Consider the following 27,955-nt stretch of genomic DNA (forward strand, 5'->3'; position numbering starts at 1 on the left):
CACTCAGAAAAAACAACGGTATTTTGAAATAAACTAATTAAAATAAGAGACATCTACACTACATTGAGACTACATCAGATGTCGAAACTCATCTCCAAAAGATACAACAAACAATGAAACGTGTAATTTCTTTGATTTATTCAAAACAAACAGATAGGTTGACCAAGGACTTCACAATCCGTTCTGAAAAAAGATCACATCACCATATAGAGCTCTGCAGTTTTAGGCAATTGCACAATTGTCAGTTTGGTTAACGAGTTATCTGAGGTGAGGTGAGGTGAAATTGGGTTTAACGTCGTGCTTGAGAATATTTCGCTCATATGACGACGTGCATGCGTGTGTATGTGCGGCTGCTTGTACTAGCCCAGACTAGCTGGTTTTATAGTGCTAGCCCACTGAGATACCATGCCGCAGTGAAGAATGAATACCCCCACTCAGACACATTATACTGACTCCGAGCCAACCAGTCCTTGTTGTACCCATTAATGCCGAGCGCCAGGCAGGGACCAACAAGTACCATATTTTAACGTCTTTTGGTATGACGCGGTTTGGGATAGAACCCGCGACCTTCCGCTCTCCGGGCGGACGCTCTACCACTACACCACGGAGGCGGTCTACGAGTTATCTAAAGTCAAGTAACGGAGGAAAGTGTTCCTAGATATTATAAAAATAAATTATCGCACCAGCTGTTACGAGATTGTAGGTTATGTTATGTCACTATCTTATTGGCTAGGCGAATTGAGTATGAGTGAGAGAGTTTAGTTTTACACCGCTTTTATATACAATATTCCAGCAATATCAAGGCGGGGGACACCAGAAATGGCTTTCACACATTTTACTCATGTGGGAAATCGAACCCGGGGCTTCGGTGTGACGAGCAGACGTTTTAACCACGAGGCTACCCTACTGTCACTGATTCGAATTAAGTACTCTGAGACGTGACCACTCTATTGTGAGAACGGATATTGTGTTCACTAAACAATGCATAACAAACTGATTTGGAAATATTTCGAAAATGGACTTTGGACAATGGATCATTTTACATGTTCAGTAGGGTAATTTGAACATTTGTGACCAAGCTTCAAAAGCGTGTCAACTGAATGATTATTGAAGACTCACCAGGACAGTCATACAGAAGTTCCTCAGCCAGTTGTCGGCGCCGATTCCGCTGAGGAGGGTGGTACAGAAAGGATCCAGTTCATCTCCCAGAGTGCCAGTTGCTCCCGTATCACCTCTTGTGCCCATGACACTATTAGAGGCCCCTTGGCTACCAGTGGAACCTGTAGGCCCTGTGGGGCCCGTCACACCAGTATTGCCGGTAAAGCCCGTGTAGCCATCTACGCCCTTAGCTCCTGTAACACCCTGAGCACCCACTCGTCCAGTAACGCCCGATTGGCCTTTGGTTCCGTCCTGGCCCATAGCTCCCGTGTTCCCAGTTTCTCCTGTGTACCCCGTGTACCCTGTGTACCCAGGCTCGCCTGTTGACCCGGTGTATCCAGTGTCGCCTGTGCTACCTGTGATGCCAGTAATGCCAGTGTTTCCTGTGTAGCCTGTGTAACCATCGCTGCCAGCAGTTCCCTGGGAACCGGCCTCTCCATCAGCACCATTAACACCAAAACTGCCACTGGTGCCCGTGTAGCCCTGGAATCCAGTATATCCAGTGGCCCCAGTAGAACCGGTATTGCCGGTATATCCTTGTGTGCCTCTCATTCCCTGTTGTCCTTGAACTCCGGTAACCCCTCTAGTTCCATCGTCACCTGTGTTTCCAGTATAGCCGGCTAGGCCAAGCGTGCCATCCTGACCTGTTGCCCCTGTCGCGCCCGTATAGCCAGTGTATCCCTGGACTCCTTTTACACCTGTTGGACCTGGCTCACCCGTCACTCCGGTCGCACCCTGCGTCCCTGTGACGCCTTTCACGCCTATTGTACCGGTTGCCCCTTTCTGCCCTGTTGGACCTGTCCGCCCTGTGGGACCTTTGAAACAACAATCCATAAATCATGACATTTTCAACGGACAGTTAAATTTTCTCTTTCTCTCAAAGTCGATAAGCCTAAACGGAAATAAATGTATTCTCATGTAGAATGAAATCAATTGAAGCCTACTGTAAATCGAATATAAGTAAAGAGAGTCAATATATTCTAGAATAACACTTCAAGTAAAATCAGATTTACCTCTCGAGTGACCGGCGGCCAGTGCCAGGACAGTTAGGAGAATGATACTGCTTGACCACATGTCTGTATTTCTAGTCTGCCCGATCAGGAACTGCACTGACCAGAGCCAGATCAGCATCCCTTTATACGATGAGAGGTGTCCAGTTTAATCAAGTACTGGACAGCTGAGTGATATCACCTGCTTCTGTGACTCCGCCTTCTTCTTCAACAGCTGTGTCAGCCTCCCGGCAGTGGCTGAAGGTCGGCTAATTGCTCAGCATCCAAGAGACACATTGGGCACCTAACACACTCATACACTACAGGAAAGACAATCTTGGACATTTTGGAATCAGGGGCCAGTCTGTCAATTATGTTCACTGCAGACAATAGACGTGGAATAGAATAGAAAATAATTATATCATTCGTTCGTATTTACCAGTGTTTTCTCCATACACGGCTGACCATTGGTATACTCTTTATGATGCTGCTAGTACAGTGACACCTTCTTAGAGTTCTGGGGCGGTGGGGTAGCCCAGTGGTTAAAGCGTTCGCTCGTCACACCGAGGAGCCGGATTCAATTCCTCACATGGGTACAATGTGTGAAGACCATTTCTGTTGTCCCCTCGCCGTGACATTGCTGGGGTATTGCTAAAGGCGGCGTAAAATCCAACTCACTCACTCAATAGCTGTGTTTTCCCTTACAGTGTATAAATTGTAAGTACTCATATTTGATGATACAAGGATCTGAAAAGCAAGACGCACACAAGGGGTGAATAACTTCATGCAACGGGGAACATCCATACGTTACTTGATGGGGAAGGGGTATTGTCGCATCTCTTCACATGAAACAGAGCACAGAAGGGGTAATTATATAATGAGTGGGTGAGAGAGTTTAGTTTTACGCCGCTTGTAGCAATATTCCAGCAATATCATGGCGGTGACACCAGAAATGGGCTTCACACATTGTACCAATGTGGGGAATCGAACCCGGGTCTTCGGTGTGACGAGCGAACGCTTTAACCACTAGGCTACCTCACCGCCCCAAAGGGATAATGCGGTGCAGCCTGTGTTTGTCAAAGGCTAAAGGGTTCAGTTAGGACGATGAAGTCACACGGTTACAGAACGAATACATACACCATATCCCCAGCAACGGATGAGAGAAACACAAAATAACACGAAACAGGAAGCATAATTACCAAATTCGTTTAGGAACTTAAAGGGCCACAGCTATAAAGGTTGGGTGGAAATGCATGGCACATGCAACAGGTGTGAACTATGCCTTGCAACCCATTTCTAAACAGGCCTATAGTTACAAGATAAAGCGCTGGCACGCTGTACGTGCAAGCATATAGGGTTATTCACTACCTCTGTGAATGAGTAAAATATATCCCACGTTAATCCCCTGACGCCTGTGGAATAGATAATCTAGATTGCCTTTCCGGGAAGGAAGCAGTAATGCTATGCTATTACAACCTAAGGATTTACCACAAACTGTATGTGAACGAATGTTCAACCCCGGCCTAGAGTGAGTGAGTGAGTTTAGTTTTACGTCGCACTCAGCAATATTCCAGCTATATGGCGGCGGTCTGTAAATAATCCGGACCAGGCAATCCAGTGATCAACACTATGAACATCGATCTACGCAATTGGGAACAGATGACATGTGTCAACTAAGTCAGCGAGCCTGACCACCCGATCCCGTTAGTCGCCTCTTACGACAAGCATGGGTTACTGAAGATCGATTCTAACCAGGATCTTCACGGGTCCCGGCCTGTTTGACCGTTAGTACCATTAGAGTGAGTTAGTGGATATGATTTTAGCAATATTCCTGCAATATCACCAGAAATGAGTTTCACACATTGTACCTATGTGGGGAATTAATTCGCGTTTTCGGCGTGCCAACGAACTGATTAACCACTAGGCTACCCCACTGCCTCCTGTATGCACAAATAAAACAACATGGAAACAGACAAACGTATGTTTTAACTGGGTTCCCTTGCCCCTGCCTGGTGAACGGTGTACATATGTACATGGGGTCAGTGTACCACCTGTGTATGAAGTCGTTGAGTTATTCCCTTCAAAAAGCACAATGTAGGCACCTTGTTTCGTGTTTCTTGGTGTTGTTCGTCACGTTTGATGTATTTCTGTTTTCGGAATGTATGGAGATGTGTCGTTGATTTTTTTGATGGTATATATTTCATCATTAACATAATCATATTATGTGGCTACATCAGCATCTGAGACTGAACTGTTTGAACAGTCAACATACGTTTGTAAATAGTGTGTCACGCTCACACCCATACGCAGGATCGTGGGGATGGTGGGGATCGTAGGATGGTGGGGATGGTGAGGATGGTGGGGATGGTGGGGATCGTGAGGATGGTGGGGATGGTGGGGATGGTGGGGATGGTGGGGATCGTGGGGATGGTAGGGATGGTGGGGATCGTGGGGATCGTTTTAGAGGATCTTAAGTCAGAGCGGAGTTGCTCGATCCTCACCATCAGTTTGTTGAATAGAATAAATAAACGCATCTGGTTCAACGAGATTCTCGTCTAGTTGCATATGTCGCACGTTCAAGGTGATTAATCTTGTGGTGGGGAACATTTCTTAGATAGCGGTATTGATTAAAAGTTAATTAATTGGTGATAACTTCAGTCATCTATCTATCAATCAGCATCCGTTGCGGGTTCAGTCATGCATATCTTTTCGATGGATCATCTACGTGGAGATATAACGTCAATATACAAACACATTCTCTCTTTCTTGCAGTCTCTTACTTTTGAAATAAAATTTCAACTGAAATAGTGTTCAAAGTTGAAACAGTGCTCCCGCCTCCCAAACATCTAATAACATGCTACAACCACGCTGAGTGAGTGAGTGGGTGAGTGAGTGAGTGAGTGAGTTTAGTTATACGCCACACTCAGCAACATTCCAGCGACTATAGTATATGGCGGCGGTCTGTAAATAATCGAGTCTGGACCAGACAATCCGGTGATCAACAGCATGAGCATCGATCTACGCAATTGGGATACGATGACATTTCTTCATGAGTACACTTCTTCATTTTATCTCAATCTCACTTTCACAAAAAATTTTTTAAAAATCAGTAACAAACACCACCCCACACACACACACCCACAAACACCCACCCCACCCCCACCCGAGATTTTGACAAAATACATAGGCATTTTCCTAACCAGGAGGGTTCATTTGCTGTTGAAGCATATCCCATCCTTCATTGTCCAAATTGCTACACAGATAAACAGACATAGAACACACAGAGACACGGACACACAGATAAACAAACATTGAATACACAGAGACACGGACACACAGATAAACAGACATAGAACACACAGAGACACGGACACACAGATAAACAGACATAGAACACACAGAGACACGGACACACAGATAAACAGACATAGAACACACAGAGACACGGACACACAGATAAACAGACATAGAACACACAGAGACACGGACACACAGATAAACAGACATAGAACACACAGAGACACGGACACACAGATAAACAAACATTGAATACACAGAGACACGGACACACAGATAAACAGACATAGAACACACAGAGACACGGACACACAGATAAACAGACATAGAACACACAGAGACACGGACACACAGATAAACAGACATAGAACACACAGAGACACGGACACACAGATAAACAGACATAGAACACACAGAGACACGGACACACAGATAAACAGACATAGAACACACAGAGACACGGACACACAGATAAACAGACATAGAACACACAGAGACACGGACACACAGATAAACAAACATTGAATACACAGAGACACGGACACACAGATAAACAGACATAGAACACACAGAGACACGGACACACAGATAAACAGACATAGAACACACAGAGACACGGACACACAGATAGAACACACAGAACACGGACACACAGATAACAAACATTGAATACACAGAGACACGGACACACAGATAAACAGACATAGAACACACAGAGACACGGACACACAGATAAACAAACATTGTCTACACAGAGACACGGACACACAGATAAACAGACATTGTCTACACAGAGACACGGACACACAGATAAACAGACATAGAACACACAGAGACACGGACACACAGATAAACAGACATAGAACACACAGAGACACGGACACACAGATAAACAGACATAGAACACACAGAGACACGGACACACAGATAAACAAACATTGTCTACACAGAGACACGGACACACAGATAAACAGACATTGTCTACACAGAGACACGGACACACAGATAAACAGACATTGTCTACACAGAGACACGGACACACAGATCGAGAGGATCTGGGGATCGTGGGGATCGTGGGGATCGTGAGGAACGTTGGGGGTCGTTTAGGAACCTGACGTCAGTTCCAAGATCCCGAGCGGTCCAGTTGCAGTAGCAGCTTGTGGCTTCTAGCCCGTGTTTTAAACTGCTGAATATATATTTTAAAAAAAGTAGGGGAACGTCGTTTTAAATTTACGATTAAAAAAATTGGGAGATATGGCGGAGTGGATCAATGCTGAAATGATAATACTGATTGTTTTGAGAGTACATCACCACTTGCACTTCCTTATGACCATAGTTGTTTGTACAGTAATCGCTCTTGAAAGATGATTGGTGTATGACGTGAAAATGTGCATGTGTACGATTTTCATTTTCAAACAAAAACAAAACGGCTAGAAACAAACACTAACAACTGTGTGTTTCAAGATGATTGTCAAAATTAATGGTCTACAGTGATTTATCGACCCTCTTGAAAACCGTCAAAATTAAGAATGACACCCCATGCACGTGTATAGGGCTACGGCGTTGTACACGTACATCCCAAACATTTTGTTTAAGGGTGTGCTAAACAGAAATGGTGGTGCGTTCATAAGATGTCTGTCTTTGAAAAGTTTGGTAACGCTTATACTTCCTATCCAAATTGGAAGTTCAGGTTCCCTTATTGTTTTTGAAGAGTATATTATTGCCGGGTTAGATCAAAATAAGAGAAATGAGTTTGCTTTTGAATACAACTCTGCATGTATGATGCTCTTGTGTATATGAATGAAATTTCAGTATATGTCGAAGCAACATTTAATTGTACCTCACTGTTAGAGAGAGCACGTGTTACGGGAGAGATAGGAATCGTCAAGATTCACAAATAGATCTACAAATGAATTCAAGTTTCCTATCTGAGTTGCATGGAGCCGGGCTGATAATGAAACACTTCACGTGTAAAATAACATATTGGATACTGTAATGGCCATGGAAATATTATAGATGTGACTTTATCCAATCAGGACTCACCATGTGAATCACGTGACTTGGATCATTTGCTGGCAACCCACAGTGCTGTGGGTATATAAGACATCCAACCCTTTGTTAATGTCACTAAGTCCCTGTGTCTTCCTACAATGATCATGAACACGCTGATAGCTGCCTTATGTGTGGTCAGTCTTTCTCTGACCACTGCTTCCTTCACGAGAACGTCCTCCAGATCGAGAAGTCCCCGTGGTAAGTATGCTGAATAATGAGTAATAACTACTGACAGTAAGGGGGGCACACATAAGTTGAAAAAAAACCGATTTAATTTAGGACTTTTTGCACCATTTGTTTGTTATAGGGTTAGCTCTGAGTTAATGGGTAGGTGCAGAGATTGGGGACTACACGCCTCCCACGTCAGTTACCTCCCCTACCGAAACTTCTTCGCAGGCAAACACAACAAATACAGGTATAAGATTATTGGAGTAATATCATAGATGTGACGTTAAACTACAGTGTAGTATACCAGCAGGTGAACGACCAACTTACAACAATCTTGATGAAACATTGCTAGACATAGTGACGGTCCACGAGCATTGTATTTGCTGTTCTGAAAGGCATTATGTTGTGTGTGGAAGTTAGGCTTACTGTGTGGATTCATTGTTGAAAATGCCGTTAAAACAATCAGTTGCACGCCATTTTACAATAACTGAGTATGAAGCGACATGTTGAAGACATTCGTCAGGCACTTTACGGAGTGCATTCTTGACATGGTTTAATATTTTATTTGGTTGTTCGTGCGGGATTGTCGATTGTCATTACATTCCAGCTACAAATATGCGTACAACAAATATACTCCAACGCGTATAGTCCAAATATATAGTGAGGAAAATGGAGAGGGGGGTTTAAGCAGCAAAGATTGACTACCCAACGTCATTCCTGGCACTCTACTGACTAACATTAACCGCTACATCCATACAGTGACATTAAACGCTACGTCCAAACAGTGACATTAAACGCTACATCCACACAGTGACATTAAACGCTACATCCACATTAGGGCACATTAACCGCTACATCCACACAGTGACAGTAAACGCTACATCTACACAGTGACATTAAACGCTACAGCCACATTAGGGCACATTAACCGCTACATCCACACAGTGACATTAACCGCTATATCCATACAGTGACATTAAACGCTACATCCACACAGTGACATTAAACGCTACATCCACACAGTGACATTAAACGCTACATCCACACAGTGACATTAACCGCTATATCCATACAGTGACATTAAACGCTACATCCACACAGTGACATTAAACGCTACATCCACACAGTGACATTAAACGCTACATCCACACAGTGACATTAAACGCTACATCCACATTAGGGCACATTAACCGCTACATCCACACAGTGACAGTAAACGCTACATCCACACAGTGACATTAAACGCTACAGCCACATTAGGGCACATTAACCGCTACATCCACACAGTGACATTAACCGCTATATCCATACAGTGACATTAAACGCTACATCCACACAGTGACATTAAACGCTACATCCACACAGTGACATTAAACGCTACATCCACACAGTGACATTAAACGCTACATCCACATTAGGGCACATTAACCGCTACATCCACACAGATGGTAGTCCCAAGTACAGTTAACGTGTCAATTATTACCATTATGCACTGACCTGAATAATGAATGAAACAAAGACAGTGAGGCTGGTTAGATTCATCAGCCACCCAGTGGGACTTCTCACTAATCTGACTCACCAAGAACCTTTCGTAGAATGTGTGACATTTCGTAAGTCATTTTCGCTTGTCAATCACACTGCTGTCAAAAGCGACAGAAAATTCGATGATATAAATCATTTCTTTAGCTTTACCCAAACAGACAAGATCAGGTTTGTTGCCTTAGCTACGTCTGATGCTCCTCACGGGTCTGTATGATTATTACTACAGCTGTTATTACTGGTGTTATTGTAGCCATTACATTCCTAAACAATTATATTTCAACTGACTAACTGTTGATTCTCTTATCTTCAGGTACTCGAGGTGTTAAGGGAACAAGGGGCCTGGACGGTCATATTGGCCTGGTTGGCATAACAGGTGCCACCGGTCCGGTGTCTGGCACCAAGGGCGTCACGGGTACCATAGGTATGCAAGGTGAAGCGGGACATACTGGCATTGACGGAGCAAATGGTGCTAAGGGAGATACAGGAGACACAGGCCCGAAAGGACCAACTGGTGACACAGGGGTTGTAGGAGACACAGGAGCTGCAGGTGAACAGGGATACACGGGCTATAAAGGATATACTGGTTATACGGGCAATACCGGCCTCACGGGCGATGTAGGAGTTAAAGGATATACAGGAAATACCGGAGACACTGGAAATACCGGAGACACTGGCTTCACTGGCTACACCGGGTACACTGGCTATACGGGCGACACTGGGAGCACAGGGAACACGGGTCAACAAGGGGAGGGAGGGGCTGTCGGAGACACAGGCACAACTGGAATAACGGGCGCAACAGGAACGGCTGGCCCAAAGGGTGACCAGGGTACAAAGGGAGACAAAGGTACTGAGGGTGCGCAAGGTGTGATTGGTGACACGGGCGACACAGGCCCGACAGGCGAGCAGGGCTACACCGGCTATACAGGGTACACCGGTTATACCGGGTTCACTGGTACAACGGGCGAGACAGGGAACACCGGCGACGAAGGCACAAAGGGTTTTCCAGGCACCCAGGGAGATCAGGGGGACACAGGAATGACTGGCAGTGACGGTGCTCGGGGTGCTACTGGGGACACCTCACCCTCGTTTCAACTTTTCTGCACCGAGATATATAAAACCAGCGTTTTTGCATCTCCATGGGCTTTCTCGTTGTGTGATTACTACGGTTAAAGGTAAACTAATTCATTAAAATACATCAGATAGTAACCAGTAGATATCTATGTTCTTGGATTAGCGCTTTTATATTTATCCACAAGTATGTTTGTGACACAGATTAAAAAATAGATAATACCCTACATAGTGGAACTGAGGGTATACATTCAAGGAGGCATGGAATAGAGAGGTCGACTATGGGTTTCGGCAAAGTGTCCCTTTAAAATTCGTTCATTTACAAATATACAGAGCACAAATACCAAACAACTGTCCATTGACCAATGGATCTTCTGGTGTGAATGATTATCTGCTTCTTGTGTTTCAGGAACCTAATTCTGGCCAAAATATCTTATTTCTTCTGTACCGATCCGTGGAAAATAAACAAGTTGATAATAAGCATATCTTGTTTCTGAATCTTGCCTTGGTCACCTCGTCTACCACCGAGAGGTCTACCACTACCTACACTGTTGCGTGCTTGTTGCAATATTCCATCTGTACTTCTTCTTGATACCCTGTACCAGACAAAACCAGTGACTGATATTATGAGCACGCTACCGGGTCGGACACTCTCAAACCACCCAGACCATCCAACTATGTGGCCACGTACGACAAGCATATGTTGTTGGGGTTCTATGATCAACCATTATTGGCATTAAGTATATATATAAAGAAAGTGATAAGAATACCGAGAGGAAAGTAGTACATATATATATAAGAAGAAGTTTCTGAAATAATCACACGACACGGATCTTCTCCGTGTGATTATTTCAGGAGAAGATCCGTGTCGTGTGATTATTTCAGAAACTTCTTCTTATATATATGTACTACTGTACGCTCGGTATTCTCATCACTTTCTTTATATATATATACTCATGCAAATAATGGTTGTCATTAACAAAAGTAATGAAGTAAAACAAAACAAAACAAAAACAACAACTTGGTCTGTCTACAACAACTTGGTCTGTCTACGGTGACCCCCAGTCTGTCTGAAGCCCTGAATACGTCTTTTAACCGTGATACGGTGGCATCCGGGGGCGTTGGCAACAGCATTGTATGTCGACCCCATCCCAATGGCTCTTTCTCTCTCTCTCTTCAGCTGTTAATCGAGGCATATTTCTCGTACTTGTTTATCATATCATGTATTCTAGTCTCTCTTTATACCCTATATAATCATTCTACATGTGAAATGGATGCAAACCCCGCATGAATATTGCTGCGTTTTGGAGATTGATATTGCTATGTATAAACAGAAAGGTGTTACTTTGCAAGCAAAAATGTTAACAAAGATATTTTACATGTTCCTAAACATTTTTTCACAATATCAAAGACACGGTTTACTTGTTTTCACTAATGCAAATCAGCAGAAAATATTTTAAAAGACTGAAATCATGGGCATGATTTTTTTACAATTTTACACACTCTACAACAGTTGTTTCTTGTTTTAATAGTTGAAAAATTGTGACTTTATATGGTTTATCTTTGTCTCAAAGCAGAATTTTATTTCAACCTTTCTTTTGGACATCTAAATCACTGTTATTCGTAAATTTCGGCATGGGCGAAAGTAGGACAATTTAACTCCTCTGAAAAAGATGCATTTCACCTCAATATGCATTTGAGAATTGTTTTTCGTGATTTGCATAAAGCTGTGTTGTTAAGCTTTCTAGCAAACAAATGCCTTCTAACATATCTTTGATAGTTTTTAAGTAATTCATAAAGGTAGTATCAGACTGAAAGTTGGTCTGATATTGTTCTAAACCCAATTACACGTTTTATGAGGTGTTGTGCATGCCAGGAACGACAACCAGCAACTGGCATTTAGGAGGTTGGAACAACACAGAGCAAATAATGACACGGATCTCAACGTTACACAGTGAGTAATTAGCAAGATCGTAATGGCTTCACTGACGGAACTTGCGTATCGAAAGTTAGATCACGTTGATAACAGACGCCGATCTGGCTGACTCCGGGCGACAGCTGGCGCACAAGACCGTTTCATCAGAACGCCTGTTATGTCCATCTGGTCAAAGTGCCTCTTACATTGGAGAATTGGACCTTCACAGAGCTACAGGTGTGAGCGGGCTGCAAGATCGTAATGGCTTCACTGACGGAACCTGCGTATTATACCAAAAAACGGCCAATCACATAATTGCAAGACGTCGTTGGTGTCAAGAGCTGCAGAGCTGGACCAATCGACGCTGACCACATTTTATTTTTCGGATGAATCAAGATTTAAGGTCTTTAAATACACAAGTGTGGCGTGGACAGAATGTGCGTTTTCAACTATTGCGGTAGCGATAGTCTATTGCAACACACTATTGCGACAACGATAGTTTATTGCCACCAACTATTGCAATACTATTGTGGTTTTTTTCTCTCTTTGAATTGTCCCATTTGAAGTCATTTCCCAAATGTATGTATAGTTTACATGAAATAAAAACAAGTATTTTCGATCTCTTTTAATAACTGACAAGGAACTTGAAACCCAGATCAAATAAACAGTTAAAACATTAACTTATTTTATTCACAAACTCGCATGCCGAACGAATCTGGTACTTCCTGTATTTTGCGCTGCGCATCTATGAAGTCAATTACTAAACTATCCATAGTCACACATTCTGTCGATGCAGTTTTTTGTTTCTACCATCGATTTATTGCTATCGGAGACTCAACAATTGCAATCAACCGATAGTTCGATGCGTCGTAATGTTCAGCCTTAGAAGGATCACTATGACTGACAGGACACCTATACATGTTATTCACGGACGTGTCACTGGGTTGTACCACCATGACAGTGTCCCGGAGACACACGTGTTTTTGCGCGCCGACATGGGCGCTATTTTGTGTCTTAGGATGACTACGCAAGAGCACACAGGACTCGTATATTTACTGAGTATCTCAAACAGGAGAACATAACCACCTTAGCATGGCCGGCACACAGTCCAGACTTGTCACCCATCCACCATGTTTAGGATATCCTTGTACGGCGCTTCCACAACCTCCAACCACTCTCAACGAACTTGGTGCTGCTCTGTAGGAAGAATGGGATAATTCAATTCCATTTATTTCTCGAAACACCACCAACAGTGGCACATGAAAATACAAAATAAGAATATTCATATAAGTTAACATGTCAAGATGGCAAAAAAAATAAATAATAAGATAATAATAATAAAAAAATAAAAAAATAATAATAAACAAACACTAGAAGTTAAAGTATCTTTTTGTATATTACATTAATATGCATTGCATGATTTTTAAGAGAACGCTTTGTTTAGACGAGAACAGTTTGTTGACTTTCCATACGTTAATTGACTGACTGACTGACTGAGTTTGGTTTTACGCCGCTTTTAGCAATATTCCAGCTACATCACGGCGGGGGAACACCAGTAATGGGCTTCACACATGTACCCATGTGGGAATTCGAACCCAGGTCTTTGGCGTGATGAGCCAACGCTTTAACCACTAGGCTACCCCACCGCCCCAACCGCCCCATACGTTAATTAAGTCAGGTAAGAAGGTAAATATGTGTGTCTATACAGTAATAGAAACATCGCATTTGAACAGATGATGGAGTTCATCTCCTACTGCATGAGAGCTACATAAATTACACAGGCGATATTCTTTAGGAACATTTGCCAAGAAAGCAACTTCTACAGGTAGGTGGTGATGACCTGTTCTGAATCTTAAAATCGTGAAACAGATATGTTTGGGCAGAAAGAGACATCTCTCAAATTCTATATTGTTTTTTAAAAGAACACTTGGAGCTCTGTATCATGGAGGTATGTCATTTCTGTAGAAATTGGTCTTTGAGGATCTGTTCGATCTTAAAAGAGAGAAACGTAGTTATACAAAGCAATGGACTGTAAAATATTTCAGTTAAACCAAAGTCATTTAGTGTCTTTCTTACAAATTCAATCCACGGAAATACATTATTTTCAGAACTAACTTGCAACATGATAGAATAAATATTATATGATAGTTTGGCTTGGCGGTTGTTTGTTATCATTTTATGCCCAAAACAAGTCTTTTGTTTAATCTAATATTGCTAATAATATCACTTTGCTAAAAAGTTAGCCAAATTCGAGCAAGAAACACCGATGGTTGAGCCCACCGGTGTTTTTCAAAAAAATTGAGCCCTTGGGGGGACCTGGTCCCGTACCATCATTGTGTATACTACTGGATGAAGACAGGTGGAGAGTAAGAACAACAAATAGCACAAGTGACGAAACCAATATACGAGAAGGATTAAAAGCTGATTGATAAGGTCTATCACTGGATTTACTCTTATGCTGATGGTATGTAATACCCTTCATCTCTGGTGATCAAAGGGCGGTGGATTCCAATGGCTTGATGTCTGATGAACTTGGTGATTTGAGTAGGATGATTTGAGTAGGATGATTTGAGTAGGATGATTTGCTGTTTGCCTTGGCTGTTGAGGCTGTATGCTCTTTAGTACGGGTACCTACGGGGATGGAAGTTCCTCCTGTATCGCCACATTCACGGTTTATCTTGTCGATCACTCCTTTGAAAGGTGGGTTACCACCATTATCAACCACCCTAACGTATAACGGGTCTTCTCTGACAGTCTTTTCAAAATCGTATCATATGGTTAGACTATATACTCAGAGATGTGTATTGTAAATCCCCGAGATGTGTATTGTAAATCCCCGAGATGTGAATAGTAAAGTGGGTTCCCAGACCTCTGCTGTGACTTTGCACTGATCATTTCTAAACCTAGGATATTATTCATGATTGATACAACTTTGTCTTGCTATCACTGGTCGTAAAGTATCACATTATTGAAAACTTCCAATACATAGTGACGATAACTGGTTTCGAACCTGCAACCCTTCGCTCTCTAACTTGGGGGTTTTATCCACTAGGCTATGATGGATCGCTGTGAAGAAAGAGCTTGTTTGTCAGTATAAAACGTGTGTTCCTCACAAGACTAGGGCTCTCACGAGTCCAAAATTTGGGACTCGAGTACTCGAGGTGTCAGACCCGACTCGGACCCGAGTACCCGACAATTTGGATGCTTATCTGAAACCAACATTCAAGCATACACTAGCTGTTCCAACTTCCAAACTACGAATAATGCAACATGTATATGTGAATCCAAACGTTCCTGAATAAAGCAATTGATATCTATTACCTTTTTATTTGCAAACAGAATGTGAAGGCAACGTAAGTGTCACTGTGACCCAGTTGTACGCGATCAGTTATGTGATTAATATTCATGAGCTGGGCCGGTGATACCTTATTACGCCTGTAAATGCTGTAATATGATTGGATATGTCCGGGAAAAGAAACCAATCAATCTACTTCTCTTTTCTTTTGGTTTTAAGTTTGACTGCGCTTTCAAGATTATCTAATATTAATATGTCGTTGCAGTCATGACATATTAGCAACTTTTAAACATTCACCTGGACGATAAGTCACATAATCAAATAACCTTAATCACGGTTAAAATGCGGCAAAACACGTTCCAAAGCTGGAAGATACATAGATAAAGCATTCATTGATTGGTGCTGCATTAGATACTAGTATCTTGTAAAGATGGATCGACTATGGAACTTAAAGAATATGTAAAACAGGATTGATGTTAATTTGAGACTTCTTATAGTGAAAACGGTTTGGTTTCAAACTGAAGACTAACCATTTATTGAGTAACACTACGCTGTATGTCTTCTTCCGAAACTCTGCTGCACGGAGATCACGTCAATGGTATTCATTGTGATTAAAATTTACATTATTAAGGATATAGGTCTCCAAGTGTGAATGTTATTTTGAATGCGTATGTATGTGTTGATTGTTGAATATGTAACACTGAAATACGCTGGATAAGAACGACTGAATATCTATGTAGAAAACAAGTTGTTCAAACATAGGTATAGTGGGCAGGGACAGTGATACAGCCGTGAGTGGCTACGCTTGTCCACGCGTCCGTAGTTAGGGCAACGGCAGGTACTGTTTTGGGTACTGATATTTTGTTCTCCTTGCAAACTTCATGCGACTTTATGAGGTAGTTGTGAATTGTCGCAGTACATGGGACCTGGTAAGTTGGGTTCAATGGTTCACAGAAAGCCCTGAAACCCTCCCCTTTAACAAGACTTAATGGTCGCATATCCTTAACGCGCATAAGCATTGCTTTTTTGCGTAATACCTTCATACCATTTCATGTCAACAGGCTTGCGACTTTTTCTATCAAACTTACCAAACTGCCCCAGCGTTGCTTGTTGAGCTGGTTTTCTGTCTACAGTGCTTATTGTGGGTGCTTACAGGACAAATGCTTGCGTAACTAAGGGAAACGCCACAAAGACGGCATTTCGTATTTTGGCCACTAAATCAAGATAAAAATGCGTCCAGACATTGGATTTTTTCTCACGATCATCCATCTTGATTGCATGAGATGTTTAGAGGTATCTCCCTGCGAGTCCATTCAATTGGACTCGAGTCCTGCTTTTTACCCGACTCGGCCCCGAGTACCCGAGTACTCGTGAGAGCCCTACACAAGACGGGTACTGCGGGCAGCGCACGTGCAGGACACGGGTAGCACGTGCATTGTGCGTGCAAGGCAAGGTGTTGGCTGCCAGTCGCATCCCAGTTGACACCGGCTGATCCATCGGCATGTTCTCATTTCGCCTACATCCCAATTCGCCTACAGTTTTAAAACAACATTTCATGGTAAACTAGTGGCACCCCTATGATCTAAAAGTGGACTCTTCTAGTTGAAGTAGTTGAAGGACAAAAAGAATTTATTTCTGTTATTTGTCTGTTATTTATTTATTCTGTTATTTGTCATTTTCCGATCACAATGATATTCACATCATATCACATGATATCACATTAGTGTTAAGGAAGTTAACTTAGTCCATTTAGGAGATAAACATACTGTGTTGGAAAATTAATGGTTTATAACGAAATTATAATATAACATATCGTGGGTTTAGGGCAGCAAGGTACCAAGTGCACTTTTGGGACATTTTCACTTTTTTATAGATTATTGATCACTGTGATGTCATTGATATTCTGTAAAAAAATCAAGGCCGTTTCTTAATTAATTACAGAGATATTTAATTATGTTAAAAGGTACCAAGTGCATAACTTAGAAATGTTTAGGGCAGCAAGGTACCAAGTGCTATGTGCTTGGGGCAGCAAGGTCCCATGTGCCACTTGGCTCCTTGCTGCGCTCACTCTTTTACGCATCAAGCCTGGCTATTTGTAGCCATGTGGCACTTGGGCCTTTGCGCCACTAAGGGTCCTATGTTGCTGTTGAGGTTTCTACACATGGCACTGCTGTGAAGTACTATTTCATGATAAAATACTAGAATTGACAGTTAGTTCACTTGATACACCCATCTTAGGGAAGGGAACCTAAACTTGGCATGGTTGTAGACCTATTCATACGTGGACAACGATTTGAGGAACACATGGACAAAGTAAAAGTACGTGTTATTCACCGGGAACTGATGTTTAAAAAGAAACAATTTGTGTTCTGGTGCTGTGGCATACCTGTACATAAACGCTGGCAGTTCATGAAGTCCAGTATTATGGAAGTTTGTATGTAAATTAGGATTCCACAACAAAGTACATATAGAAAAATTAAATGGAAATGATGATTAAAAATGATTTGCTTATATTCAGTGTCATTTTATAATGGTGTACAGATTTTGAAGAGAGAAACTTTACTGAGAGTTGCTGCAGATCAGCTGCTGAATATTTGCTTCTGGGTATGTCCAGATACCTCCATGGAAACATATTGTTTACAAGCCCCAATTACCTTTTCCAGATTTCCAAATTAGATCAAATAGGTTATGCTGTGATTGATTTGTTTACATTATTGTACAGACAAATAAGGTGCATGAAGTAGTAGACGGGAAATATTTTCTGCTCTATTTACCATTCTCTTAATTCATTAAAAGATAGAAACTAAACTTATTGAACTAAATTTGAACAGCGCCACGCGCAGTGTTGATAATCCATTTATAGATACCGAAAGATCTGCAACATGAACATGTGGTTGTGTTCACGAGTTTAAAAATTATAAACCCAAACAACAAAATTCAGTTATCCTTCCCCTGCTTATATCTGTGACGGAGGTGAATTGCCAGATAAATTAATTGATTCGAAGAAATTACGCTTCCTACAGTCTCAGCAGCTAGTCGAGACGCTTTTTCATCGGGCATGTAACTCATTTTCACTCGCCAGTTGTAATCTGCCAGCTAAAATATATCAAAAATCACATACGTATAACTTGCCTCTTTAAATAACATTCACAAACGGCGGATACCAAAGTATCACAAGCAGAATTCATCAACAACGTTCGCAATCACGTAACGTTTCGCCGGCAGTGACGCCATTGTGATTTGCCAGTGGTTGTCCCCCCTAACGTCAAAAACGAAGTGGGCGGGGCTTATCGGCCGGGACTGGATCGGTCTATTGATATTCAATGTCAGTGGAAGTATCTATTACCTTTTTATTTGCAAACAGAATGTGAAGGCAACGTAAGTGTCACTGTGACCCAGTTGTACGCGATCAGTTATGTGATTAATATTCATGAGCTGGGCCGGTGATACCTTATTACGCCTGTAAATGCTGTAATATGATTGGATATGTCCGGGAAAAGAAACCAATCAATCTACTTCTCTTTTCTTTTGGTTTTAAGTTTGACTGCGCTTTCAAGATTATCTAATATTAATATGTCGTTGCAGTTATGACATATAAGCAACTTTTAAACATTCACCTGGACGATAAGTCACATAATCAAATAACCTTAATCACGGTTAAAATGCGGCAAAACACGTTCCAAAGCTGGAAGATACATAGATAAAGCATTCATTGATTGGTGCTGCATTAGATACTAGTATCTTGTAAAGATGGATCGACTATGGAACAGGATTGATGTTAATTTGAGACTTCTTATAGTGAAAACGGTTTGGTTTCAAACTGAAGACTAACCATTTATTGAGTAACACTACGCTGTATGTCTTCTTCCGAAACTCTGCTGCACGGAGGTCACGTCAATGGTATTCATTGTGATTAAAATTTACATTATTAAGGATATAGGTCTCCAAGTGTGAATGTTATTTTGAATGCGTATGTATGTGTTGATTGTTGAATATGTAACACTGAAATACGCTGGATAAGAACGACTGAATATCTATGTAGAAAACAAGTTGTTCAAACATAGGTATAGTGGGCAGGGACAGTGATACAGCCGTGAGTGGCTACGCTTGTCCACGCGTCCGTAGTTAGGGCAACGGCAGGTACTGTTTTGGGTACGGATATTTTGTTCTCCTTGCAAACTTCATGCGACTTTATGAGGTAGTTGTGAATTGTCGCAGTACATGGGACCTGGTAAGTTGGGTTCAATGGTTCACAGAAAGCCCTGAAACCCTCCCCTTTAACAAGACTTAATGGTCGCATATCCTTAACGCGCATAAGCATTGCTTTTTGCGTAATACCTTCATACCATTTCATGTCAACAGGCTTGCGACTTTTTCTATCAAACTTACCAAACTGCCCCAGCGTTGCTTGTTGAGCTTGTTTTCTGTCTACAGTGCTTATTGTGGGTGCTTACAGGACAAATGCTTGCGTAACTAAGGGAAACGCCACAAAGACGGCATTTCGTATTTTGGCCACTAAATCAAGATAAAAATGCGTCCAGACATTGGATTTTTTCTCACGATCATCCATCTTGATTGCATGAGATGTTTAGAGGTATCTCCCTGCGAGTCCATTCAATTGGACTCGAGTCCTGCTTTACCCGACTCGGCCCCGAGTACCCGAGTACTCGTGAGAGCCCTACACAAGACGGGTACTGCGGGCAGCGCACGTGCAGGACACGGGTAGCACGTGCATTGTGCGTGCAAGGCAAGGTGTTGGCTGCCAGTCGCATCCCAGTTGACACCGGCTGATCCATCGGCATGTTCTCATTTCGCCTACATCCCAATTCGCCTACAGTTTTAAAACAACATTTCATGGTAAACTAGTGGCACCCCTATGATCTAAAAGTGGACTCTTCTAGTTGAAGTAGTTGAAGGACAAAAAGAATTTATTTCTGTTATTTGTCTGTTATTTATTTATTCTGTTATTTGTCATTTTCCGATCACAATGATATTCACATCATATCACATGATATCACATTAGTGTTAAGGAAGTTAACTTAGTCCATTTAGAGATAAACATACTGTGTTGGAAAATTAATGGTTTATAACGAAATTATAATATAACATATGTTATATTTGGGATCACACTTTCTCAGTCAAGTACAAATTCTAGTACTTTAGATGTTGAAATCAAACCAATTCTACTGTATGTTGCGGAAATATGGGGATTTAAATACTTTGATTCCATAGAAAAGGTACATTTATTTGCTTGTAAGAAATTTCTCGGGGTAAAGATGAGCACATCAAATGTTACGGTATATGGGGAATGTGGCAGATACCCGCTCATCATATCTTCACAAATCACGGCTATTAAATATTGGATAATGTTATTAAGTATGCCATCCTACCGTTTACCAAAATAATGCTATAATATGATGTTACTATATGACAAAGAAGGTAAAAATAATTGGCCAACACATGTTAAACACCTACTATTTTCTACAGGATTTAATCATTTATGGTATGAACAAAACGTTGAATGTTCGTCATTGTTTCTAAATGCATTCACTCAAAGATTAAAAGATATGTACCAGTAGAAATGGTTGGAAACAATTTCATTAGCTACAAAATGGAATTATTATTCAATCTTTAAAACACACATTTATACTGAACGTTATTTATCATGTGTTAATGTTAAGAAATATAGAATAGCTTTAGCTTGTTTCCGTTGTTCATCTCATGATTTATTAATTGAAAGAGGTAGGTTTATGAATATCAAAAGAGAGGATAGAATATGTAGATGTTGTAATAATAATCTTATAAAAGACGAATATAATTTTCTTCTACTATGCCCAGCATATCATAGTATACGTAAAAAATATATTAAAGAACTTTATTTTGTTCATCAATCAATTGATAAATTTTCGTCTCTATTGAATTCTTCAAATGAAAGTGTAATTAAAAATGTTGCAGTTTTCATTTATTGAGCCATGTCGATAAGAAATTTGTATACTAGTATATGAAATGTACTATAGGCCTGTGGCCTCCTCAGTACTGAAATAAAGAAAAAAAATAAAAATAAAGAGTGAGTGAGTGAGCGTGTTGTTGACAAACTAAGAAACGTTATCTGGACGAACCGGAATTCGAACTATGAACCATAGGCTTTTCTTACCCTCAAGTGACGCACTTAAGTACTGTGAATTGAGATGCCTTAGAAGACTAGGCAAACCACGGACCTATGCCTTGGGCCAACAGCCCCAGGACAGTTAGTCTTGGTGAAATTCCACGAAATTTGAACAGTGTTAAGTTACAGTGGGTATTTTCTGACGCATAGGTCAGCAGTTATAACATGACAGACAGGCTGGTTTGAATGTAATCGGACGACTGAAAGGCACCAACTTACAGATAGAAATATGGCAAACAATCTATGATTCCTTGTCATAATGAATGGGACAAATACGGAAGCATTTATTACATTTTATTCACAGAAATAAGGTTACAAGTTTTTCAGTCTTCGGAACGGTGATTATGGAATGGAACCTGTGAATAAAAAAATATATGAAAGTTAACGCAATGAATGTTCGATATTTAGCAATTCACCTCAGTGGTGAAGTACCTTTGGTAAAATCATTCTTTAAACGCATCTGAAATAATGTAAACAGAAAGTATACTACTGACAATTATGATGAAACTACACTAGACGCCAAAAGAAACGTTACCCTCCTACCTTTATGAATTACTGAAAAACTATCAAAGATATGTTAGAAGGTATTAGTTTACAAGAAAGCTTAACAACACAGCTGTATGCAAATCACGAAAAACAATTCTCAAATGCATTCATATTGAGGTGAAATGCATCTTTCCCAGAAGAGTTAAATTGTACTATTTTCGTCCATGCCGAAATAAACCAATAATAGTGATTTAGATGTCCAAAAGAAAGGTTGAACTAAAACTTCTGCTTTGGGACAAAGATAAACCATTTAAAGTCATCATTTTTCAACTATCAAAACAAGCAACAACTGTTGCAGTGTGTGTAAAATTGTGAAAGAATCATTCGTATGATTTCAGTCTTTTTAAAACATTTTCTGCTGATTTGCATTAGTGAAAACAAGTAAACGTGTCTTTGTGAAAAAATGTTTAGGAATATCTAAAATAATCATTGTTAATATTTTTGCTTGCAAAGTAACACTTTTCCATTTTCTGTTTACACATAGCAATATCAATCGCCAAAACGCAGCAATATTCAAGCAGTATTTACATCCATTTCACATGCGGAAAGATTCAATGGGGCATAAAGAGAGCCTAGAATACATGATCTGATACACAAGTACGAGAAATATGCCACGAATAACAGCTGAAGGGAGAGAAAGAGCCATTGGATGATGCAGATGGGGTCGACATACAATGCTGTTGCCAACGCCCTCGGATGCCACCGTATCACGGTTATAAGACTTATTTATGGCTTCAGACAGACTGGGGTCACCGCAGACAGACCAAAAGGTAGACGTCTAGCTGAAGATAGGTACGTCCGTCTTTAAGGAAGGAGGGTAACGTTTCTTTTTGGCGTTTAGTGTATGTACGCCTTTAGATGTAATACGTCGATCTTAGAACAAGACCCGTGAAGATGCGGGTTAGAATTGGTCTTCAGCAACTAACGGGATCGGATGGTCAGGCTCACTGACATGGTTGACACATGTCATCGTATCCCAGTTGCGTAGATCGTGGTCATGTTGTTGATCACTCGATTATCTGGCCCAGACTCTTTTATTTACGGATCGCCGCCTTATAGCTATATACTACCCATCAAAAGTTTAGACTCACTAGTGTAAATGTAGCCCCTTATTTCAGTCAACTGTTCTAAACCAGATTTGGCAAAATATTCCATACTGTTTATAGGTACTGTTTACACATGAACTGATGCATTGTAAAACAAATTCGTAACGTTGAAAAGATTATTATCGTGAGTTCAATAAATGATGAAACTCGGTGAAAATTGGCGATTTTCTTAACAAAACTTTACACTGAAACGCAGCTGGTCACATGCACGATATTTCCACATGCTTTTCAGAATTTTGATGCATGATCCTTGTACAATTCATCTGCATAAGGTTTGCAATTGGTTCCCCCCAAGTTAGTGGAGAAATTCATCTTCGATGTAACCATATATATATACATAACACATAGTGAGTGCTTTAAGTGAGTCTAAACATTGATGGGTAGTATATTACTGAGTGCGGTGTTCAACAACAAACCAACCAAATCAAGAACTACATACCATCGAATCCAAGCGAGGCGCAGGCATTCTTCACATTAATACCGACGTTGCTTGTTCGCACTGCCCAGCTGCAGAACTGACTCAGACCAGGACCACTTGGGCCAGTAGCACCAGTTGGCCCCGTTGTCCCGGTGTTCCCTGTGTCTCCTGTGTTGCCCGTGTAACCGTTCTGGCCTGTGATACCTCTTGTTCCCCGACTTCCTTGAGCTCCCCGAATGCCAGTGTTACCTCTGGTGCCAGTGTCACCGGTATCTCCTAGGTAGCCAATGGTTCCATCGACTCCTGTAGCGCCGGTATAACCAGTTGCACCTGTATCTCCTGTATACCCTTGACTTCCTCGGTCTCCTCGAGGTCCAGTGATGCCTTGTGTTCCTTCAACTCCTGCATCACCCTTAACACCCGTATTTCCGGTATTTCCAGTCAAGCCAGTCGCCCCTTGGCTTCCAGTTTCCCCAGTGTCTCCTGTGACCCCTGTGTTGCCAGTAATCCCCCGTGTGCCACTTCGCCCCCCAAGCCCACTAGATCCTATGTCTCCTTGGAGGCCTGTGTTCCCTTTGCTGCCCTTCGTTCCTTCAATTCCAATAACGCCACGCACACCAGTAATTCCAGTGAAGCCAGTGTACCCTGTGGCTCCTGTGTATCCTGTTGACCCAACGAATCCAGTGTATCCTTGTTCGCCAACATCGCCTGTGTCACCTGTGAAACCCTTCTGCCCGACGGCCCCTGTATCACCAGTGTAACCTTTCTGCGTGCCCGTGTCTCCAGTGTAACCGGTTGGCCCCGGGACACCCGTTGCCCCAGTGTACCCCGTAGAACCAGTTCTTCCTGTGTTACCACTCTTCCCGCGTGTCCCGCGTCGATCTGGCACAAGAAGAAAACAACGATACATGTATACACATAGAATTAGCAACGTACGTCGGCGGGACGAGCGAATGCTTTAGTGTGAGTGAGTTTAGTTTCACGCCGCGTTTAGCAATATTCCAACAATATCACGTCGGGTGCTTCACGCATTGTACCCATGTGGGGATTCGAACCCGGGTTGATTTTAAACGTGGAATAGCCAAGTTGAAAACATAGAAACCAGGTTAAAAACTAGGACATCGTGAGTAGAAACATGTGAACCCACAAATGATTTTTTACGTAGAAAACCCTTGCAATATGTGTTTCTGTACAAACGTGCTTTAGACAAATTTTCCACTGTTACTCTAGGCCTACAACGGAAAGGTACGGGGTACAAGTTCACGCTTTATCACTGCAAAAGGGGAGCGCAAAAGAACATTCATCCTCTCATCATATTATGCAACGCCACCGTGGTGTAGTGGTTAGAGCGTCCGCCCGGAGAGCGGAAGATCGCGAGTTCGATCCCCGGCTGCGTCATGCCAACAAGACGTGAACATGTGGTACTTGTTGGTCCCTGCCTGGTGCTCGGCAGTAATGGGTACAAAAAGGACTGGTCGGCTCGGAGTCAGTATAATGTGTCTGGACTGCGGCATGGTATCTCAGTGAGCTAGCACTGTAAAACCAGCTAAAGTCTGGGCTAGTACAAGCAGCCGTACATACACGCATGTATTCTTAAGTAGGACGTTAACCCCATTTCACCTCACCTCATTATGTTATACAATAATACTCACAGTTGGTATGAGAACGGGTGAACACTGCAGCAGCCGCGTTGACAAAGACGAGGATGAGGAAGATTCCTGAATAATTCATACTGAAGGCTGTTGATGATCTAAGGACTGATTCATGCTGCACTAGGGTCTCAGCCCTTTATATAGTACCCTCGAAGAGGACATGCGATTTCATTGGATATCAGTTTATGAATAATGACCCCAGACACTGCCCAGATGTCGACAGGGAACCAGTTGTCGTCTCTTCACTGATTAAACTCAGATGAGCCGCATTCGAAATTAATTGCCATGAAGTTGATCAGAATAATTTAGTGTTATCCGCACTGAACTTTAATTTACTCAGGCCGTAATCCACGACAGTGGAAGACCATGCACATTTACACTGCAGGTAAATAGTGTGTTGCAACAAAACAAATACATAGGTTAACATGTTCTCAAAATGTTACCATAATAATTTTACGAAAGGTGTATAATTTGTTAAACAATACAATATTTGTAGTGGATAGAAGCAAGACAAAATTGGGGCGGTGGGGTAGCCTAATGGATAAAGCGTCGGCTCGTCACGCTGAAGACCCGGGTTCGATTCCCCACGTGCGTACAATATATGAAGCCCATTTCTGGCATCCCCGTCGTTCACTCACTCAAGACAAAAGGAGGAGTATTTGGATATTTACGGTAATATAACGGTATACAAATGTTTCTCCGTTCTTTAAGCCAAGGACATGTCAAAATATAGTGAAACTCCTCGAAGAGATCTCTCGTGTCGCATAAAACGCGTAGTGTATTTGGTAATGGTATTTTGTTCAATCTACCTTTTTCAATTAGAATTTCGAAAATTTCGTATTGGCATTTTGTATTTGTTATCCAAAATTTTAAGACTTGGTTTAGACAATATATCCAGATCAAATAGTTTATATGCAGTTCATTTTTTGGTATTTTCTATTTCTTTTCTTCTGTAGATATTGATCATAGCATTCAAAGCAGGTGGATTCCATTCTCGATCACGGTGAAGGCCACTGTATACGTATGTTGCCATTCCATACAACACTCAATAGGAGGATATATTAAAACCCGGCCTTAACGGGACTGCTTGGGCGTAAGGCGTGGGGCGTAGGGCGTGGGGACGCTGCCGCTCCCGTCAAGGCAGAACACAAACCTTTGATATTCTACTGTTTCACACAGCGGCGTCCGAAGTGAGAAAGGTTTTACCGCATACAGATAAAAGGACTGGAAATGCCGTTGTTAATTTGACTAGATTGATAAGGAAAACGTGGAGTGGTGGTTGTTACCTTTTCCTAGCGTTGTGTGCCTGTAGACTCACTCACTCACTCACTCATTCACTCACTCATGGTAGCATATATATATGGAAATATCTATAGCTTTATAGTGTCGCTACATGAATGCAAACAGGACGCCAAACTCACTCACTCCTCCCCACCCATTCACTCACTCACTCACTCCTCCTCACCAACTCACTCACTCCTCCCCACCCACTCACTCACTCACTCACTGCTCCCCAAGTCAGCGGAAAGATGTATGGGTTCGCTATATAAATGCAAACAGTGAATAGATAGGGAGGTTTATAGGAACGTTATAGATGAATGCAAACAGTGAATAGATAGAGAGGAGTACGGGGTCGTTATATGAATGTTAACAGTAAATACTTAAATAGATTGAGAGGTTTATAGGATAGTTATATGAATGAATACAGTGAATAGATTGGGAGTTTTACGGGGTCATTATATGAATATATCACATACATACATACACACACACACATACACACATACATACATACATACATACATACATACATACATACATACATACATACATACATACATACATACATACATACATACATACATACATACATACATACATACATACATACATACATACACATCCATCCATCCATCCATCCATCCATCCATCCAAACAAATATTACAATATAAAATACATGTTTTATAATTGCTGGATACCGTGCAGCCTTTTATTGTTCATCTTATGGATGCATCTTGCCAATTCAGATTGCATGCATTCAGTGACCAGCATCCATTTATATTTATCCATCACAGATAATCCACAAAAATTGGTGAAATGAGTATCACATATATCAAATAAATAATTCCTCATTAACGCAGGTTCACATTTATGACGATGTAGAGCAGATGTAGGACAAGTAGCACAGAAGTAATCTAACTAACCCTCTCCCTTAATTAGTTAACCCCGCTCTCACTGGTATCCTATTCATCTGTATTTTGCCTCGGCTTCTCTCACGTATAATTATGCTTGTTTTCATTGTTAATCAACTGTTTCATCACCCACTGTCTTTGTCAGCCCTCATGTACCCTATATATATCCTGCTATACCGAAACGTCGCTATTATACAACCAAGAAGTTGATCATCCATAAACTTCTAGGATGCCTCTCAAACAGTTCGATTAGCACAGAAATGTTTACAGATAATTATTTACTGTTAATATAAAAAAATACATACTTAAACAAAGATATGACATTACTTAACAAGGAAAATATCTTACTAAACAATCTACCGTTACTGGATCTGTTTAGATAGAGCTGTA

The 27,955-nt window shown here is 41.5% G+C and overlaps 1 protein-coding gene across 1 annotated transcript; it reads right to left on the reverse strand.

The window, feature by feature from the left end:
- Window positions 1-1,104: 1,104 nt before the first annotated feature.
- LOC124286033 (collagen alpha-2(I) chain-like) lies at window positions 1,105-25,451 on the reverse strand. Its single transcript, XM_046722349.1, has 3 exons — window positions 25,373-25,451; window positions 23,742-24,602; window positions 1,105-1,973 (listed from the first exon to the last, which is right to left on the reverse strand). The coding sequence occupies exons 1-3, from the start codon at window positions 25,449-25,451 to the stop codon at window positions 1,105-1,107; spliced, it is 1,809 nt and encodes a 602-aa protein (XP_046578305.1).
- Between the last annotated feature and the right edge of the window lie 2,504 nt (window positions 25,452-27,955).

This window comes from Haliotis rubra, unplaced genomic scaffold, assembly GCF_003918875.1.
Source record: "Haliotis rubra isolate DU_JTF1 unplaced genomic scaffold, ASM391887v1 Scf373, whole genome shotgun sequence".
Taxonomy (NCBI): domain Eukaryota; kingdom Metazoa; phylum Mollusca; class Gastropoda; order Lepetellida; family Haliotidae; genus Haliotis; species Haliotis rubra.